The 12,381-nt window shown below is 44.8% G+C and overlaps 1 protein-coding gene across 1 annotated transcript in view; it reads left to right on the forward strand.

The window, feature by feature from the left end:
- The window catches only part of LOC132008192 (exostosin-2), a 140,383-nt gene that overhangs the window by 85,893 nt on the left and 42,109 nt on the right, over positions 1–12,381 (forward strand). Inside the window, exon 9 of the mRNA XM_059386606.1 lies at positions 7,564–7,753. Within this exon, the coding sequence (XP_059242589.1) occupies positions 7,564–7,753 (190 nt within the window). The remainder of the gene's footprint in view (positions 1–7,563; positions 7,754–12,381) is intronic.

The following is a 12,381-nucleotide window of genomic DNA, read 5'->3' on the forward strand; positions in this document are numbered from 1 at the left end:
GTGGGCCACGTTACTGATTGCCCCTTTCAAATCTCCCAGTAACCATTAACATAAATATCATCTCACCATTTTGGACAGGGGACACCACCCTTATGCACGTTAGTAATATGATGCTAATGCTTAACCCTTTCCTGGCTTGGTTTGCTTCGGAGGCCCTGCCCCGGATCCGTGGGTAGGGAGTCTCTTTGAACCTAGAGGAGAAATGGAAGGGTTAACTCCTTTTGGTTTTGCCCTTTGACCACTTCAGGATGAGAGGCATGATGAAATACTTTTCAAAATCTTCAGTGGAAACACATCATGCATAATTGGAGCAAAAAAGAATAAATCAAAGCTTTTCCCTCCTTTTAGTCTGGTAATTCATAATTGAAACCACATTGAGGTAGGGGCTGATAACTTCAAAACAAGCAGGAAAACTGCCCTTTCTATCAAGGTAGGGATAGGTAAGGCTCCTCATTACCAGGGGCTCAAAAGCTTCTGTATATCAAGCCTGTCCTCTCCTGCCTTCCTTTCTCCTCTGAATTCTCACTTTTCTGCTCAGGCAGACACCTTCAGTTAAATGAAATGTGGGTTCATTCTGGGATGCTGAGTGCTCTTCTTGTCACATGAATTTATACGTGGTGACATTTTAAAAAATATCTCTGATATGGTGCATAACAGGAATTAAATTTTGAACCATCCTTCTTTGAGGTTGAGTTCTTCTGTCTGGAATTTGGTTGGTTTAGGTTGAAAGAGCCCTTTAGTTGGTAATGGAATGTGGTTTTTCTCACTCTTGATTTTATAATCCTCGAGTAGTTCAGCAAGAACATTTTAGGATGCTTAGCAAAGGCCATTTGCTTCCTATCTTCTCCACTGTCTGTATGGTAGGTGACCTTGGCTAGAATGGTTTTGGTTAAGCTCATATAGGGCTACTGTGACCTTTCAACTGAAGGAAAAAAAAGGGGGGGGGAGCAAGATTGTAAGAAGGGTCCAGACAACTTACTTTGTGGGAGATTGCCAAAGGCACACCTAGTTTGAGTTTCTTTCTTGAAGGAACTTTGCCCTGCAAGTTGACTTTACGCCTAGCCTCCCAGGGCCTTTCTATGAGGCACCTTGAAACCCAAACCCACGACTTTCTCTCTCTACTTAGTCTGCTCACTGCTCGCTCATTCACCAGAGCTTTCCAGAATAAGCAATACAAAAGCTAGGATTGTGACCTGACAGTTGTCGTAGCTACTGTGGATTGCTTTTATGTGACTGCAGTTGAACAATCTGGATTTCTTATTGAAGGTTCCATAATGAATATCTGTTGTGGGAGTGAGAAGTGAAGTTCGGGAGGATGGGCGAGAGATGGACAAGGTATTTTGGCCAACTGCCAGTGTTCTGGCAGAATGATGCATACCTCTCCTCCCATCTTGGAGTGAACAGTTGCACTGTGTAGGTTTGAGAGTGGTATCGATAGCCAAGATGCAGATGGTGCAGCTGTAATAAGTGGGTTTCGCCTTTTTTTTCGGGTCACCAGCGCTGGGTGCCTGGTTTCATGCCCTGTCTTGCCACGATGGAGATCTAATCAGGCAACGGAGTTAATTGCCAGCATTGTTTGCCTTTTCCCTGGCAGAAGTCAGAGTCTTGAGTAAATTATGGAGGTTTAAATTTGCTTGATTTCCTGCAGAAAGTGGGGTCAAGAGGTCCCAGACTGTAGACACTCTCTTTGGTCAGCCAGCAGGGGGTAGCTCTTAAAGGTATTTCAGAGGTGACTAAATGCTGTTTCTGAAATGTCCTTCTCCGCTAAGTTTTTTTCTCTGGGGGTTAGTTTGTTGACCTTACCCCAGTGGAGTGGAGTGTCTGTGTGAAGGCGCATACCCCAATTAAAGCTGCCTTTCTCCACGCTGTCACTGTGCTCCAAAGGCAAATGGGATTATGTTCAAGGAGGGGAAAAGCAATTGGCACAGAAACCTAGCTGCAGATCAGCATTTCCTCTTTCTGACCTTTTGAAATAGAACATAAAGTTAGCCATTTTCACTTATCGGAAAAAACAATACTCGGGAAAAGAAAGTTACGAAAGAAATCCGTGGAAAGCTAATCATGTGACTTACAAAACCTTCCCCCATTCAAGGCGTTTCACGCTGTGGCCTTGGCGGCCTGGCCGGTCCCTCTCATTTCCCGCTCTCCTTCCTTCTCTCCGGATCTGGTGAAGGGGTCTTAGCAAGAATGCTCACTCAGTTTGCCAGCACTCGCCCACTGACGCTGGACCGATGCAGCGGGCCCTCCTCATCTCCTCTGAGGGGGCGAGACTGCTGTGTAGACCTTTACACTCCCATAGGACTGGAATACCTATGCCAGGACTGGTTATCTCACTGAGCTGTCTGCCCCACCAGATGACGAGCATGTTGAGGGGGAAGGCTGTGTTTGTCCCGGCATCCGTGAGACTCTTCCAGGTGAACCCGTATGAGCTCAGGAAGTGCACCAGAAATACGATCGGTAGGGGTGATTGTTGAATTGGTGACACCGGTGTTCTGGCAGGCAAGAAGAATACGAATGGAGAGAGCTGGGCGATTTTGTATTTGGTGTAAAGTACGGTTCACGGAGCTCTGTGCTGAGCGCTCATCGCTCGTGGGCCGACCTCATTTGTCACGTCGCCCTGGGAGACGCGTGCCATCATGGTCCTCGTTTTGCAGATGAGGAAATCAACACAGGAGGAGCTTTACACGTCACAGAACTAGTACATGGCAGGGTCTAAATGCAAACTCTCTGTGGACTCTCCCCATCCTGCCCTTCTTTGGAATAGTTGGCCCACTGAGGTTCTCGTAGGTGCTTTAAAATGAGTGAACTAAGTTAGAAATTACATTCAGAACTCATGGCGTCCCTTATTTGCATGTACCTCACCTGTTCACATCTGTACATAAAGAGGACAGAAAGAGCAGGACCTGCCTGGGTCATGGGGTTTAACTTACCCATTCTCGAGCATGTTTTTATTGAGTGGTGCTGGGCACTGGCTAAGTACAAGCTGTTGTAACAGCTACGGCTCTTGCTGTCTTGGAGCTCTCGAGATAAAATATAAAGAACAGGAAGGAAAAGAGGAAACTGTGAAAATAAAAACAGTGTATTTGGAGAGGAAATAGAGGTAGAGAATCCAGATAAACTAGGACCTTGAATCATGATAAGGTCAAGTCATGATAAGTCAACAAGTCATTCAAACTTGTTGCTGGAAGAGACCTCATGGTTGCCCTCCCGCTTGTAGGAACCGTGGAAAGGAAAGCCCAGAGAAACGATTACTCCTGCAGGATCAGCCGTAGGTGACCATTTACCAGCTGTGCTTGTAGTGTGATGTACTTTCCATCTACTAACTATTTACTTTCATTAACAACTTCTGGCTTGTTAAGAAATCATAATTAAATGTTGATTAACATTATTAGAAATTATTATTATTATTATATCTCATATCAGGAAAAGTAGTCGTTATTATCGCAGTTATGGACACTGAGGTGCAAGAGAGGTTAAGTACTTCGCCCAGGTCACACAGCTGGTAAGCGAAAGAGCCTGAAATTATGTTCAAGACACGTGATTCCCAAACTGACCCCAAATGTGCCGACTCACTGTTTGAAGTCATTTGCCTCCACCCCGTCGGCACATCCTGCAGTAGAGCACCAGGCCTGTGTCCTAGGAAACAGATGCTCAGCGGCTTCTGTGTTAACGTCTGTGTTCATCTCAACGTCTGCCTTTTACGGGAAGTGTTGGTTTTTCAGACCTTGTTATGCTCCTTTGCCTCCTCTGTCTCCCCTTGATGCTGCCTTTTCTGCTTCCCCAGTTTTCACGCCCTATCTGGTATGCAAGTGAGGAGTGTGGAAAAACTGAGCACCAAGACAAGTAACTGTCTGCTTCCCACCCACCCATTCCTACCTCCCCTCCTTCCCTTCCACAGTCATCGGAATCGCGGACAGAGCTGGCAAACAGGATGAGAACAGATCGGTCATCTTGCCAGAGACTCTGGTTCCTTCTCCTGGCAGTGCCTTGAAATCAGAGCTCTGATGCCCCTCAGGGGGTGCCTCCGTTGAAATTCCAAGGGATTCATTTTCTGAAACCAAGCTTCGCGGCTCTCAGGGAACTTTCCTCTCCTTTTAATGTCATACAGGCATTCAAGTGTGTTGGCATTCCCCATTTCTCCTGAAGAACAGACCCCATTTTGTTGGAGTTTTAATAGTTTTTCCTTCTGCGTTAGAGGCGTATTGACCTTTTTTAATTTATGTGTTTCCTTTGTGTCAGTGTTATATATTCGGTGAGTTTTATTCCATGTACCTTCTGAAGTCATAGTGTTTGGGTTGATCTCTGGCTTATTGGCCCACACATGATTATCAAGGATAAAGAACTTCCAGCATTTTTGTCTCAGAGAAGAGTTAGAAGTAATAAACTCTGGCATTCCCCACAGTTCTGGTTTCCAGAGTTTACAAAATGGCGGTACCTACCTGGGACTCAGGGCAGGAGGGCTCAAGGGTGGGCCATGGCCTCCACCACGGTGTTCGGAAGCCAGACCTTGAACATCATCACGTCATTTTCTCTTCCCTCCCTTCCCTTCTGACTTTCTTTCTCTCTTTCTTTTTTTGACTGGTGAAGCAAAGGATTAGGCATCATTCACTATGTTTAAGCCTATAGTTTGATCTTCTGTAAAACGAGAATAACCATATCTGGCTTGGGGGTTGTTGGGCAGCTCAGATGAGACATGACACTTAGCGCCTAACACTTAGGTGCTCAGTAAAGCTTTCACACACATTACAGCACCTCAGAAACTCGGCTTTTGTGTCTTTTTCATTTAAAATGGTGTTTTTCAAGTGTAAGAGAGTACTGTGTGGGGAGGAGTGAATGACCGGCCTGGGATGGTGACGGCGGAGAGACTGCACTTTCGGGGTTAGCTGTAACTGAAGCACGGGGCTGCTTACTGACTTCGTCTCCATAAAGGTCAGGAAGGTATGAGAAATAAGCTGTGGCGTAGATAACTAAAAGGGGGTCCTACCAATGTGATGAGATGCTAGGGTACCAGTGCTAAAATTTCGGTACGTTCCTGACCCTGCAGCTTAAAGTCAAAGCATGAGGTCATGGAAACAAAGTCAGCCTTTCTTATTGTGTCTCACGGCTGTGAAATCTAATTATGGCCTCTTGTGGACATTTTGGCTTTAATATCCTGATTACATTAGGACTCCTGGAATCCCATTCAGTCTCTTTGAGTTCCCATCCCATGTGTATTCCATGTGTTTGTGTACATTTCCTGTCCCACACTGTTACATCTGGCAAACAGCTGTTGTCCTCTATGTGGTGATGGGTGTCCATCAGTGATAAGGGTGAGGCTGATGGGGGACCTTGGGAATCCCAGAGGACGGGAGACTAAGCGGCCAGAGTAACAGTAGGATGTTTCGTGTCCAGCCACCTTCTAGCAGAGATGAAGTTTGGTCCCGGGCTTTTCACATAATAACGTATAAATGTGAAGGTAATTCACACCACTGAACTATATACTTAAAAATGGCTAAAATGCAAGTTTCACATTATTTTACCACAGTTTTTAAAAACTTACATAATATACCAAAAACATTTAATTATATCTCCAAAAAGCTGTTTAAAAATATAAAAATGTTGGGGCGCCTGGGTGGCTCAGTGGGTTAAAGCCTCTGCCTTCGGCTCAGGTCATGATCTCAGGGTCCTGGGCTCGAGCTCTGCATCGGGCTCTCTCTGCTCAGCAGGGAGCCTGCTTCCTCCCTCTCTCTCTCTGCCCACTTGTGATCTCTGTCTGTCAAATAAGTAAATAAAATCTTTTAAAAAAACATGAAAATGTTTTAATCTTATTATCAGTACAAAAACATTTTTGCTTGTATCACCGCATTGAAATGTACTTAATGTTTTAATGATAAGCAAAGAAATTGAGTTTCCTTCATTACTTTTTAAACCTGATTTTGAGAAAATTTTGAACTTACAGAGAAGTTGCAAGAATGTACAGTGAACTCACACCTAGAACTCGTCACCTAGATTTAGGCATTTTGTATATTCACACTCTTTATTCACAGTGTCAGAAATGATGTGCTTTGATAGATTTTCTGTTGTTTTGCTTTTTGTCTTTTTTTTTTTTCTTCCAGACTCAATGTGCTAATTACCTATTGGGCCCTTCCAATCTGAAAATTCACATCATTTCTATCTTTTGTTCCAATAATTTATTTAATTTCTCTGATAGTCTTGTTTCTTCTGTATTCTGTTTTCTTTTTCAGGAACCTCCTATTAGGTGGATGTTGGACCTCCTGGATTTTCTCATTTTCTCTGAGCTGTTTTTCATCTTTGCCTTTTGTTCACAAGACTAGAATAGATTACCTTTTTCTTTTAATCCTGCTTTTTAAAAAAAAAAAAAAATTAAGCTATTCTATTTTTAATGTCCAAGAGTTCTTTCCTGTTCTTTGATAGATCTTTTAAAATAAAAATAGCAGTTTATTCTTATTTCATGGATAAAATTTTCTTCCTGAGAATATAATTTGTCATTGATGTTGTTTTAATTTCCTTCTGCGTCTTCTGTTGTCTCTTGTGTCCTCTGAGTTCCTCTTTTTCTATTTGTTCGTTTGGTTTCTGTCATTATGCTGAAGATGTTCTTGAGACGACTGATTCTAGGATCTGTTTATAACTACCGGCAAAGCACTGAAAACCCGACTGGAAGGCAGCTCTGGGTGCAAGGACAAGCCTCCTGCGCTTAGGGTGTCACTGTCCAATGGTGGAGGGGGAATCTAGGCCGATGGCTGCCAGTGTTTGGGGACTTTGAGGGGAAGGAGGGCAGGTGGGTCATCGTTCCCAAGATAGACTTTGACTGCCATTTTCCTCTCTGCTGTGGCCATGTTTCCACGCCCAGAGCTTCAGTTCCTCAGAGAATAGGCCTCCCCGCTCCTGTAGGGGTGGGCAGCAAGAGGAGTTTTCTGGCTGAGTGGCTGCGTGAAGCAGAGGTTTGTGGATCTGGGTCTCTCTGCTCCTTATACATGTTTTTAACCAGCCTTCCTGTTTTCAACCCTGCCCCTTCTCTTACCCCAGGTTCCTGCTGAGCTGATTTCTGAGCCTTTGTGGAGTTCAACGGTTTGGACTTGGTTCCTTTGTTGGCACCTCTGTGTGGCTACTTAGCTTTTGCCCTCGTTCTCCTGCTCTGTTACCACTTCTCTGGTCCCTCCTAGTCTTTCTGAAGCCCGTCGATACTGCTCATCCCTGTTGTGTCTTTTCTCTCATTTCACTGTCATTGTCCATTTGTACTTTGTATCTACTGTCCCTTGAGTTGGCTTCAGGAGAGAATGGAGCTCAATGTACGAGTTTAATCTGCTGTGTTTAACTAGATATCTCTTCTCAGCTACAAAAATTCTCTGCTCCTACTTGGGTGACTTCATAGCTCAAGTTAATTAAAGAGAGTCAATACAAGTTTTGGGGAAAAGAAGACTGAATAGTTGCTTTAGCTCTTGGGTTGGTCATGTTAAAGTCACTAAATCTCCCACATCCTGGTTTATGGACAACATTGCAAAAGAGATCCGCCCCATGGTGACTAGATCCTTCGCTGACCCACATGAACCTGTTGCCTTGCAGAAGTGGAGCAGCGTGAGCAACCCACTCTTCCTCCCGCTGATCCCGCCACAGTCGCAAGGTTTCACTGCCATCGTCCTCACGTATGACCGAGTGGAGAGCCTCTTCCGGGTCATCACCGAGGTGTCCAAGGTGCCCAGTCTATCCAAGCTGCTGGTCGTCTGGAATAACCAGAATAAAAACCCCCCAGAAGGTAAGAAGAGTGGGAAAATGGTCTGTTCAGGAAAGGCGTGGTCTGGGTGTTAGCACAGCTCTCAGCTGGATTGGGTTTTGGATGGCCAAATTATTTGCATCCTTAGGTTTAAATGAGTTGTCCTGCTTTGTCAACAACAATGCCATTTCTGAGGCAGCATGACCCCAGTTTTCTCAGTCATCTCATTCTTGTTCTGGGGTGGCCCATTTAACCCCAAGCCCATGGCATGCGCTGTAGCCACAAGTGTTTGAGAGCTTAGGAATCAGCTGGATCAAAGGCCAGCAGCCTTGGGAAAACAGAGCTCAGCTTCTCTCAGCCATCTCAACTGACTGTTTACATGAAAACTCAGTTTAAAAGGCATTAGTTTTCTCCTTCCTTATCTGGGCTCTGATACTGCACTTTGCTTCAGGAAGAAAAAAAAAAAAAAAGGACGGCTTCACTTTCCATTGGGAATGTCAGCAGAGCATGCCCTCTTCAGGCTTGGAATCAGTTCCTTAAAGAGAGCGCTCACTCAGGTTCCCATTGGTCCATCCTTAATCGCTTTGTCCCTTGACTGGCCACCCCTGTGCGCTGCTGGCTGGTGCCGGCAGCTGGGGCTGAGGACTGTTTGATTAATTGGATTTGTTTTTCGTTCAGGACGCATAGAGTATGTTCCACCTGCATTTAGTTTCTCATTCAGTCTGTCTATTACTGATCCTAATCCCAGGGACTTCAAAGCTCCTGCCCTTTATAGCCTATTAAAGCCAGGAAGTTTCTGATGGATTAGAGCAAGGAATGAGTTTGAAGTTTGTAATGTGCACCACTATCACCGATAAGGTCTAGTTTATTGCCTGACAGTAGTATCTGCACTTTTTATGGCTATTCCCTTTTAATTGGTAATGCTGAAGTCGGGATAGTCTACTTTGGAAACTACCAGTAGTAGATCTCTAGTTTAGGCTGCAAGAAGAACATTTGCTGTCTGTTAGGCAAATCAGAATTTGCCCCAAGAAAATTCTTTAGTTCCTCTTGAGACATTTAAGAAATCTTCCTTAGTGGGATTTTGTTCTCTTGAGAGAATCATACACTTTCTCTCTATTCAGGGAGCCATCATTTAAGTAAACAAAATAGCTACTTTAAGTGAAGGCCCTGTTTTACACTCCAGAGAGCAGTGCTTTTTCTCATTAACTATCTTTTCATGCCTAGTTTGTTTCTCTCCAACATCTAGTTTCCTGGATTTTTGTTTGTTTGTTTCATTTATTTGACTCTTTAAAAAGGAGAAAGAAAGGGGTAGAAGGAAAAAAGGAGCAGGGGAGAAGGACGAAGTGGACAGGAAGGAAAGGAAAGGCAGAGATAAACAGGAGCTGTGCCGGGGGTGGGGGCACAGAGAGGGCCATGGCCCATGTCTTGCCCAGAGGGAAGTGGATCGGACAGCTTGGTGCTGCTCGTTGGTCTCTGGCTTAAAAAGGATGAGTCGCATTTTGAGAAGGAAGGCTGTGTGGCCCTCCTGGGATCTGGAATAGGCTACTGCTTCGAGCTGCATTCCCACTGGTGCGTCCAGTCCTGCACACGGAGTCCGCCCGCTTTCCGAGGGAGCCCATCAGCAGCCCACCCGCCCAGAGGGGCAGAGCCACGTGCAGAAGGGCCCTCTCCTGCCTTATGAACCCTGGCTGGCCACTTTGGGCTTCAGGTGAATGGTTTATTGTGAATTCAAGTCCCTTCTTTTGGGCAGGTATCATTGGGGACAGCTAAGAAGGGAGGAATCTTTTTTTGCCTTCTTGGTCCAAGTGCTGACATGGGGGTGACAGGAAGCACGAGCGCAAACCTCGGTTTTGGAGCTGGGTGTTCAGTTTTAATTTTTGGTAGACCCTGCTAAGATGTAGCGGTTAATTTTATGACCAGGAGCTTAGTTTATTTTTGAAATATTTTTGGCTCTAGGGAGGAAAGTGAGCCCTCAAGTGATGAGGCCCCAGTTTTGACACGTTTAGAGACTGAACCAGATTTTTTTTTCCAGCAGTGGTTTTTAGGTCTCCGCTTGGGCTCTGGCGGGGTGGTTGTTTGGGGAGAGCACGAACCATGTTTAATCTTCAGGGGGGTGTTTGTTCAGTTGGTAAATGGGGCTGTCAGCTCTGGCCTCCGTGCCAGCAAAGCCATCAGAATCTGTATGTATGGCATTAGTAGTGTATATATTTTTTAAAAAGTAAGTCCAAGGCTTTGAAATACTAGAGGCAAAAGTGATGTTTTTCACTTTCTGTACATTTACTAAAATAAATATTGTGGTGAACATGTCTGCTGCTGGGAGGGTTAATGCAGGCAGAAATCCCACACACACCCCCCACCAACTTTTTTTTTTTCACTCTCCAACCAAATACTTTTTTTTTTTTGGTTACATTTAAGTCTAAATTGCTGGGTTTGAACTTTAAGTAAATACTTAGAGTAGGCAATAGAAATTTCCAGTGAGCTTTCGTCACATTGGTTTTGAGCTCTGACAGAAAAAAAAAGGCAAGCCACTGCCTTCCTCCTCCCCAACTCTTCAATTTCCAAACTTGATGGATATAGAGGTTGTTTGACTTGGCCCCTGGCCTCCCTGTGAAGGAAGCGATTACATTGTACGTTTCAGATAGGTTTAACTCAGCCTTCTGTTTTAGCTGATTTCAGTGTTAAATTTGAATTGACCTCAGGAGCTCCCCGGCTTCAGATTATGACTTTCAGAGTTGTTAGCAGGCAGGAGGGGACGGGCCGAGTGAGTCACGATGGCCAGAGGAGGCAACAGAGAAGTAGAAGCCACAGCCACCTTGCTTTTGAGCCGAATTCAGGGACTGCGGGGGAATTACGATCACGTGCACCCGCTGTACACCAAGCAGCCCGAGCATTCCTGAAGTGAGCTTGAGGTTGGTGGAGAGGGAATCTGACCATTTATTTCATTGGTCTGTGGTTGTATTTGTGACAGAGATTGTCAGGTTGGGCGTGGGGTCATCTTCAGTTGTCCTCATCATTGTATAGTACCCTTGCCAAGTTGGAGGAGAAATTCTCTTTGCTCGCATCTTTCTTGGCGTCCAGCATGGAGAAAACCGTTAATCAATACACATTTTTTAAAAAATCCTGAACACAAGGAGTTCTTTTTCTCCTTCGAGCTAGACTGAAGTTCCTGACTGTGAAGTTATCAGGTCACCTGGCTCAGCTGTTTGTTTTTCATAAATTCAGCAATGTGTTTTAAAAAACCCCTGTTTTTTAGACTGCTTTGTGTGGATGGAAGGTGACAGTTTTATTTTGCCCGCCACAGATTCACAGGATGAGACATAAGGTACAAGGCCGCACTGTCTTTCTTTGAACTCATTTAGAATTTAGAGTTTCACTTAGAATTTAGAAGGAGCAAGGAAAAAAGAGACCCGTTTGGCCTCAGCAATGGAATTAGAGCCCGAAGGTCTCTAGGTATGAACTGTGTCCTTCTTCAACCCTCCTGTCTACACCTCTACAGGCTGTCAGGAGAGAAGTGACGTCCATAAGACTTAAAAGAACCCATTTATGAAGATGAAAATGATACGCTGTTTTTATAGGCGTGCATTAAACAGCTTTTAAATCCCGCGAACAGGAGCTGTGCTGAGTATTATCTCGTCCTTCTGGCAAACCTGTAAGGACGCTGTTCTTATTCCCGTTTTACAAAAATGAAACTCAGATTAGTTGTGTGATTTGCCTGAATTGGAAAACTGCAAGTGTAGAGCCAGAAATGAGCACAGGTCTCTGTGGATCCGAAGCTCGTGTCCCTTGCACTAAGGCCCACTGTACCCACTTAGATTACCACTCAACGGTAAGAAAATCATCACACTTTGTCTGTTCTCTGATTCAGGCTTATGTAGAAGAACTAGGTCCTTGTCCGAGGCTCAAAGAGAGATGGGACAGTAAATCTGTTCTTTTGAAAATACTAATGGAAGAGGGGGGGAATGTTCTTTTTTTTCTCACCCATATTTTTCTCATGCTTCTGTCCTAACTTTTGAAACATTCAACATCCCATATCGGAATTACCCACTTGAAGGCAGAGAGTAATTATAATGCATATTTTTTTATTTCTTCCCTCCACAGAAGGCATGCGGAAGCCCGAGAGAATGGTAGTTCCCTTTCTTGGAGGCCCATTTTATTTGAAAATGTGAAAACAAAAAACTGGGAGTTCTCTTTAGAGGCCTGTGTTGTGCTGACGACAGTGCCTAGACAGCTGGCCGTGGAGGTGGAGACGGCTTCTGCGCCGGCTGACTTTTGGCTACCGGGGCCTGACTCAGAACAGGGACGGGCAGTCCCATGTCCATCTTCGCCCCACATCATCCTCTTTGACCTTCATCATTCCCTCAAACTTGTCCATGAAAGACTTTACAGGGCAAGGGCAGGTTAGTTCTTTGTGGATATTGTCTCGAGTAATTCTTCAGATAGCTAGGGGACAGTTGTGGAAAGCCGTCTGTGGGCAGAGCATGCTGTACCCACGCGCCAAGTGAAAGTCCAAATCCCATCCAGGGTAGTGATTCATTCTTAACCAAGGCAGCCAGCCTGTTTTCTGTACGTATTGCAAAAGGAGGAGCTGTTTGTTACTTTGTGAGATTAGCACGGGCTACGTTCCGTGTACTTTTTGTCTCATTTGTGCGCTCCATTGTGTGTGTTCTGGA

This window comes from Mustela nigripes, unplaced genomic scaffold, assembly GCF_022355385.1.
Source record: "Mustela nigripes isolate SB6536 unplaced genomic scaffold, MUSNIG.SB6536 HiC_scaffold_76, whole genome shotgun sequence".
Lineage (NCBI taxonomy): Eukaryota > Metazoa > Chordata > Mammalia > Carnivora > Mustelidae > Mustela > Mustela nigripes.